The sequence below is a fragment of the Cynoglossus semilaevis genome, chromosome 15 (assembly GCF_000523025.1).
Source record: "Cynoglossus semilaevis isolate Cse_v1.0 chromosome 15, Cse_v1.0, whole genome shotgun sequence".
Taxonomy (NCBI): domain Eukaryota; kingdom Metazoa; phylum Chordata; class Actinopteri; order Pleuronectiformes; family Cynoglossidae; genus Cynoglossus; species Cynoglossus semilaevis.
The window spans coordinates 15,566,920-15,575,601 of NC_024321.1; the positions used below are offsets into that span (position 1 = coordinate 15,566,920).

At 43.1% G+C, this 8,682-nt stretch overlaps 1 protein-coding gene across 1 annotated transcript in view; it reads left to right on the plus strand.

Annotated features, from left to right (window-relative positions):
• Positions 1–8,682, plus strand: part of ccnjl (cyclin J-like) — a 20,767-nt gene that overhangs the window by 6,068 nt on the left and 6,017 nt on the right. The window contains exon 3 of the mRNA XM_025063365.1: positions 1,504–1,693. Coding sequence (XP_024919133.1) covers positions 1,504–1,693 — 190 coding nt within the window. The remainder of the gene's footprint in view (positions 1–1,503; positions 1,694–8,682) is intronic.

The following is an 8,682-nucleotide window of genomic DNA, read 5'->3' on the forward strand; positions in this document are numbered from 1 at the left end:
GCGAGTGACCCCGAGGCCGCTCTCCCCCCCCCGCCGCCCCGCCCCCGCGCGCCCCCCCCCCCCCCTCCTCCTCTGCCTCCTCCTGCTGCTGCTGCCCTTGTAGCCCCAGACAGACAGATGGACCAGAGGCAAAATCTCAAGCAGTGGGAGGAGATGAGAAGGAGAGGAGAGTTAGGGGAGTACTGGGTGGTAGTGGGTGGTTGTGGCGGGGGGTGGTGGGGGCAGGGGGGGGGCTGCTGCTGCTGCTGCTGCTGCTGCTGCTGCTGCTGCTGCTGTGTGTTGGTTTGGGAGAGGACTTACTGTTTATTTTGGGATTCAATTCAAATGTGCACCTGAGCATCCTTGTTGTCTTACTTGTGTTCAAAATAAATAGCAGCCGACAGTTAGCAGCGCAGACCTGCCCATGTTTGCGCTCGTGTATTCTTTAGATAACGAACCAACTGTAGTCGTTGGTTCGTCAACAAGTCTCAACTTTTAAACTAATTTAGGAAATGTGAGGCTGACGGCAGAGCTGTTTCTGTCCTTATGGGTCACTCTTTGAAAGCAGCTTAAATATAACAGTCCATTCTAATGAGATGTGACATGAATGTATCAGTCACACATGTCCTGTTAAATTAGTAGTTTGTTAAAATCTAATTAATTCTCTGACAAACTCCAGAAATGTATGTTTCGGTTTTTAACTCCGACTCTATGACAGGAATCTAAAAGATGATGAAAGTATGTACTTCCTGCAGGCTAGAAAGTCGACTGTAGCGTGTAGCATGTGAAATGCTAACAGATTCAAATACCAAGATAAGGTATAAAAGGCTAGCTAGAACGGTTGACCTCACAAACATCATTGTTTTCTGCAGGTGTTAAATAATTAAGGTTATTTCCTTCCACAAGGTCAAAAAGGAAAAATAATTCTCTTTTACCAAAAGCGTTGCTAAGTGAGTGAAACCCTTCACTGAAGCAGGATCTGAAACTGGAGCCATGTGTTCTCCAGTTTTCCGGAGCTGCTTCCACAGGGGCTGATTCAATGCTAATGCCCCCGAGTGTCTTCCTCCCTCATTGAAACACATGCAGCTAATTGAACATGAATAGGAGATGTGCTTGGGTGAAACCTAATCCTATCTTCAGCTCACCCTCCAGCCCCCAGCCCCCCCCATCAAAAACACCATACACATTACTGCTTCGCTCAGCCCACTAAGACCCCTGCAGTGACCTAGATTAGCTGCAGTTTTTCCACAGCCACCTTAAATTAAATCAATCTGGACTGAGGCACACACTAACTGTTTTTTCCATGTTAAATATTCAGTTTAATTTACTTTTTTCTTTGACAGGAGTGTGTTGGTGGTTAAAGACACAGTCAGCAGAGGAGATTCATGCCTCACTATTATTATGCATATTCTTAACAGCCTCTGAATTTCTTCACTGCTGCTTCCTGCCCACCCAGCTCCTCTTGCCCCAACCCCCATCATTTACACCCCCCCAATGTCTCTTTCTCCTCTTCTCCCTCTCTAGGAGTTGAAATTACCGGTCTACCGGGCCCACTCTCCGCAGATCGGCATGCGACGGTACTTTGCCGACCTGCTGGCCATCCTCAGTAACCGCTACCAGCTATGTCCCACCGCTCGTCACCTGGCAAACAACAGGTTTTGTTTTGCTGCAGTGGCCCCGGCTCACACGTACAGAACCACTATGTCCTCGAAGGGTCGGATTATTTCTTCTTGTGGTTAGCTTGCGGCTCTACTTATCTTTCCTGCCAGAGTCAAAGATTAGAGGTTAAAGGCAAATACTGCTAAGGTTTACGACAACAGTAATATCTTAGCTTCACATTTACATTACATTATATATGTAAATATGTATGTAAATAAATATATATATGTATATATATATATATATATACAAATATATGTATTTATATTTATGTTTGTATGTATTTAAATTTTGGCAGTCTTTAGGGGGTCATTTGAGGTAAGGGCTGGTATGCAAATACCCTGAGCTAAAATTGTACCGTAGCTGTAGTTCGTGGACACATGCCACACGCTCTGTAACAAGGTTAATTAGAGTAATGCTTGAAAGACCGTGGTGATTTTTATTTCCTCTTAGCTGCACTCCACTGATCATGTAGCCTTTATGAACCTTTTTTTTAAAAAAATTTATTTTAAGCTGTTTGCAGATTTGAAAAACAAGTGCTGATTGCAGAGATAGCGCCACTCGTGATGAATGTTATCTCCACGTTTGATTCTGCTCGAAGCAACATTTCAATCTTTAGTTGTGGGTTTGATTTTAAAAAAACAAACAAAAACCCAGTTCTGTCACCTGCCAAGGTCATAGATGCAAATGTTCTTTTACTCCTAGTGTTCTTGGTTTCACACCTATTTCTCGTTTGTCTCTGTTAGCTAATGTGCAACTATCCAAACTAAAAGTGTATTTAATCTTTTGGCCCACCTTGTGTTGAGCAGCTAAAATGAATGTTTTAAGGATATTTTTCCATGATGATTTGATAATGTTTTTAATTCGTATGAATTTGCAGCCTGTGTCTGTGGTGTGATGAACAGTGGCCTCCGTTCTCTTCTCTTCTCTTCTTTGTTGGTGCAGAGCAGGTGTGTTCATCATTGTCCCCCTGGTGCCTGGTGCAGGTTTCCTGGTATTATTAGAATCCTTGTGACTGTCTCATGATTAACAGAGGTTTTCTGTGCATTAATGCACCCCTCGGCATCATGGGTAATTAGACTAATGATAATGTCAAAGAGGGAGCGTAGAAGAGGGTCTCCTCACAGGAGGGTGGGGTGTGTTGGGAGGGCTCAGCGAATGTGCAGTCACACACAGGCCATCTCTGCCATCACTGCAGTCTCTGTGGTGGTGGAAATTTGAATATGAGACATGAAAGAGGTTTTTATTTGAACATGGTCTCCGGGGGATCCAGGAACATCTCTCCGGAGAGTTCTTTTCTAACATAGTTAAATGTATTCAACCTCACTCGGGTTAGATGTTTTTCTTCTACTACTTCACTTTATAAATCAAATTTCTTTTTGGGTTGAATCTTTTGAATGTGTCATCAGTGAGTTGGCTCCCCTCTCCTCCCCTCTCCTCTCCTCCCCTCTCCTCCTCCTGGCTCCTCCAGGACTCCGGGGAGTCCTTGCCTTGATTGATGGAGTCTTGAAAGAGTTTTTTGATTCACAGTTGTCTTGGGTTTTTATCTGTCCTGAGGTCCTTTGGAATCTGGCCTAGTTATTGAACGGCCTCCCCAATTCACACACACACACACACACACACACACAGTCACACACAGACATTGTCTTTCGGTAAATATTTCTAGCTTCAACGCTGGGTTAATTAATCGCTCGCTCTTTTGTGCCTCTCAGCAGTCACTGCTTAATCCTGTTACTCCATTGTGTGCGTGTGTTTTTGGTGGATGTTTGTGCGTGCATGTGTTTGTTCACGGATGAGCTCCTCTTCATTTGCTGGAGTGAGATTTTGGTCAGGATTTTTTTTTTCTTTTTTTTTCCTCAAACCCACAGGGACTGAGCGTTATTGACCGTTGGACACTTATTTAGAGACCTTTCACTTTTCTCCGTTCCAGTGAACCCAATTACTCACTCACAAGAACCACGGTGGATGTGATATGAGCCGCAGTGGAGACTGAATATTTATACAGCACATATTTTCTGTTTGAAAATCACTCCTCAAACTTAACTTTCTATTGTGTTGTATTCCCTGACGTCCTGCGGTGCTCACATTAGTCTTCCTGACAGACTCTGCCACCTCCAGTCAGACCTCTCATATTGCAGTTATTTGTTATGGTAAACGATGCTGTTCGTGTTTACACGCTGCCAGTTTGCACGAACATACCAAGTAGCTATTTGTTGACTTTCTTTGCGATTGTGTTTTTGTGTGATTTTTGGTCCTCAGCTCAGATTCAAGACCAGATACAGATCTTTCATCTGTCTTAGTGCTACGTCTTCATGATAAACCTTGTCTTTCTGGATCAGTGGAGCAGATTCCGGTTAGAAAACCTTCACAGGGGGGAAAAAAAAGAGCATCCTGGAAAACACACACACACGAAGCTCAGTCGCTACGACATAGTGTTACGTTGGCCTCGGAGCCCGGGGGTGGGGTTTGGGGGTGAGTTTGCTGAGGGGCACCTGCCATATGCTCTCCGAGTCAGGCCTCAAACAAAAGCCTGTCATTGCAAGCAGGACAGGCAGCCAGACGCTCCCCTTTCAAGGGGGGGAGGGGAGGCTGAAAGCGAGGGGTGGAGGTTGTGTGTGGAGGTTGCGTGTGTGTTTGTGTGTTCATGGCAGAGACTCGCTCTAAGCTAAGATTGGTAAATGAGGAGGTGGTTGCTGTGGCAACCTTGTGATAAAACCTATGGATTTTCTCTCCCTCTCTCGTTTTGTGATAAAACCTATGGATTTTCTCTCTCGCTCTCTTTCTCTTGATCACCCTCACTTTAATCCACAATCAAGTCGTCTCCTTCATTCCTCGTCTGAATAGCCATCGCTTCTCGGCTGTTTAATGACAGGGTCCGGGTCTTTCTTTTTTACCCTCTAGCTGCTCCATCTCTCAGAGCTTTTCTCACTTTGTCATGGACAGTCAAAGCAAACCCAGTCCTGGGACAGGGAGACCAGTAAAAGCAGCCCCACATCCCTGGGGGTTGGGAAATGAGTGGAGCGCTACTTCAAAGGCAGGTCGACGGCTGATGTTAAACAGGGAAGAAAAGCAGGGAGAAGAGGTGGCCTGCAGAATGAGACACGAGAACAACTCAAGCGCTCAGCAGGGAGCCCTGAAATGTAGATTAACGTTGAAGCCACTGCCAGAGGATTAATAATAATTCTGGAAGAACTGTTGAAATATACACCTATGAAATTCAATCAAATAAGGTGAATTTTAGGGAATAACAACCATCAGCAAAATTGTTTAGTTAAAAAAGTTAATAATAATAATACGTTGCAGCATTTGGTTCAACAGACGAGTTGTATAAACTGTAGTAAACCTGTCAAAATGTGCAGATTTTTTTTTTTTTTTTTAAACCCGAGCCAGGTTTATAGTATTTTCCTTGTCACACAGGCATTAGCATCAAGGGTCAGAGGTCATTGAGGCCTACAATGCTTGAGCTGCCAGTGCCGGGGGTGACAACTGAGGGAGTTTCTGTGGTGTAGCTGTGACCAATTTCCCACTCAGAGTGAAGGATGACTCTAGGAAATAAATAAAGAAAAAAGTTTTGAAAAATCTGCATGTCATTTAAGTTAAAGGCAAAACTACAACAACAAAAAAAGACTGACAAAGAAAAGCCCCCTACGTTGAAAGTCAATCTGTGCTTTTTTAAAAAGACACAGGAGGGTGATTGAGGTTAAAAAAATGAGTTAAACTTTTTAGCTTAAAAAAATGAAGCTAAAGCTGAAAAAATAACTAGGATAAAACAAAGTCATTTTTAATTAGCTAAAACTAAAAGTATCCATCTGTGATGTTTCCTCCGTCTCCCCTTGTACACAGGAGGGTGATTGAGGTTAAAAAATGAGTTAAACTTTTAGCTTAGAAAAAATGAAGCTAAAGCTGAAAAATATAACAAGGATAAAACAAAGTCATTTTTAATTGGCTAAAACTAAAAGTATCCATCTGCGATGTTTCCGCCGTCTCCCCTTCTCCACTGGTTTCCCGCTCTTTTTATCGTGACAACTTTTTTAATTACAATTTTAACCTTTTAACAGTATCCCCAGCAGGTGGCAGTAATGCATGTCAACTCTTTTTTTTAATAAAAGAAATGAACAACTCACATGGTTTAAAACAACTAATTCAATAGTTTAGTAGATTTTTATTTAAATGAGGTTCCAGGACATATTTTATGGCTAACTCTACCGATAAAACCATAGAATCAAATTACCACGGGTGGAAAAAACCCCCATCTTAGACAAGTTCCTTTTTTTTCCCAGTGTGAGAACGTGGTTCTCAGGTTTCTCCACAGCCCCCATCACTGTAAGCCCCTCCCCACCTTCAGCTCGTTTCCACAAACAGCACACCTGGGTGGAGGTCCTACATCCTGACCTCACCTCTACCTGACCTCTGACCTGTAACCTCTTACCGTTTACCTGATCTTTTTCTCATCACCACGTCACCTGTGCGTGTCACGTACACACAGAAAATGGCAGAAATCCAAGCAGAGGCCGTTCTTTGTTTTTTTTTTTGTTTTTTTGTTTTTTTTTTTCATTTTGTTTTTTCCTCTGTAATGTGCTCTGACTGCAGATAGGATCAATGAGTCGCCAGCATTCCAGGTTTCAGCGGAGGAATGTGTCAGTCTCAGGGCACGGACCACAGGACTGTGATGGTGTTTGTCAGTGCAGGGAGTTTTTCCCAGTGGAATACATGTTTTTCATGTGTCCAGAATTTATGAGTCAGGATTCCAAAAAATTCTATCATGTTGTGTTTTCCACAACATTTACTCAGCATCTTACTGGATATATAGGACAAAGATCAAAGAATTCTTGTTGGACTATAATAACAACACTTAAATCATGAGGACATTTGTTTTATCCTTTCACCAATTAGTGACATGTGGATATCATTCCTTTAACTGTTACACTTTAGATATAATGTTTAAATTGATTAAAAGAAAGTACATTGTTAACATCCAAGATTTAAGAGCTCTTTATTGTCACTGTTAACAAACAATGGGGCTTTTCAAATGTAAGGTCAATAATTAGTTATATATAAAGTTCTTATAAAACCATTAGAATCTATTTGTATTCACTGTCCCACAGTATGGGACAATCAAGTCCTTTGAATCTTTAAATGTTGCTTTAACTCTTGTCAACAGTCAGTTTGATGTTTTAACATCTGCATCCAGATCTTTCTGCCTGCAAGTTTTTTTTCAGAATCTTTAAATAGAAATGTTCCGTTTCTTTATTCTGAACCTACAGTGCTTCTTTAAGATTTGATAATAAAATGTGGCCCCAACGTTAGATCATGGGGCATCACACTGCACTAAGGAAGAAAGTCGATCTAGGTGTGATGGAGCTGGAGCTGCTCGTCCTCCTCTGTTGTTTCCGTCTCTCTGCTGTGCTGTATGATTTCACTGCAACACTGCCCTTTAACGGGGAGTCAAACCTGTTTGTGACTCACCCTCCCACCATATTAACGTCGGCTCCTTTGAGGTTGTTTTGTTCCTCTTTCTTCAAAGCTGCTGGACTGCACCATGTCCCACGTGTTCTTAATGAAAAACAATGGGAAGATTCACTCACACTCTGACTCTCTTGACATCAAAAAGGCTGTGTGGTGTGAGGATTAGGGCCATTGATGGCTCTTTTTTATGGCAGCGTCTGTGTGGACACAGTAGTCTGTGAGCAGACGCAGGATATGAGGGTGAGAGAATGGGGGACAAGTGTGGACTGGGCCGGGGAACGAGCCCCGGTGGGTGTAAACAGCCCTGTTTGGCTGCACTTCCTGTTCTGCCGGAGAGACGCCATTACTACCTCACTGCTAATTACCCTTCTGGCCCCTGTCCTTCTCCCCGCTCCGCTGCGCTACCTCCACCGTCTCCTCTCTCTCTTCCTCTCTCCTGTCCTGTTTAATGGCAGGTCGCAACACCGGTGCTAAAAGTCACACTTGGTAGGAAGAGGCTTCTCTGTTGGACACTCGGACATAAAAGATGTTGTCCTGTGTCCCATTGTCAGCCTCTGTAGGAGTCACTCCTGACGGCAGCTTGGGAAAATCAATGACATTCCTGATTCTTCATCATGTGTTTAGTGACTGAACTGCAGCACAGTGACGATAACAAGACAAACAGAACACCTGGATCTGGGGATTTAACCACGGCACAGCTTTTTTGTGTCGCTCATTTGCATGTTTGTTCAGTAAAGTAGAGTTTATTGAGACACCTGCTGTCTTTGAAAGGCTGCTCCACGCTGTGTGTCCATCGCTGTTCATAAACACTAGCATACTAGCACTGTCGTGCTGTCCACCTTTGTCAAAGACAAAAGAAAAAGTTGCACAGAACCACAGCTATTTGGGAGGCACAAAAAATATATTTGACATGAAATAAATATATATTTCCTATATGTTAAATTATATATCTATAATGTAATTTATATATATTTATAGATTTAACAACTGGTAAGTTTAAAACAACCAAGGCGTATAAACATGAATATTTTCTCAGGTGGGTTGAAAGAGGTTTTTGGTTTTTTTTTTTGGGTCGTTTCGCATCATGTTCCCCAGTGTCACGAAGGTTTGTGACTTTTAAAATATGGGTCCCCAGAAAAACAGTTTGGGAAACACTGGTCTAAAGGGTGCTTCATTTAAAAAAGTACTGATCCTTCAAAGATCGACACAGCGCTTGGTAAAAAAAAAAAAAAAAAAGGCTGGGCAGCAATGTGTTATCTTTAAATATTTTTCTCATCAAAACTGAGAGCTCTCCCACCAGCAGCGTTGCTCCCCTCAGTGTGCCCTTTAAAAGTTGCGTGGAGGAGCGGAGGCCCGCGCTGTGGAGCAGAGGTTGTATCAGTGTAACCGGACACCCACCTCCTCCACGGCCCTCATTCTTAAAGTTGGAGAATTGGCCTGCTGGACCTGTGGATTAAAAGCAGAATTCACTCCTCTTCATTGGCCACATGGACCCCCGAGGCCTCGGGGCTGTTGCTATGGAAAGTATTTCTTGGGATGGTGATGGGGTGGGGGCTGGTCATAATGGTGCTGCTGTAA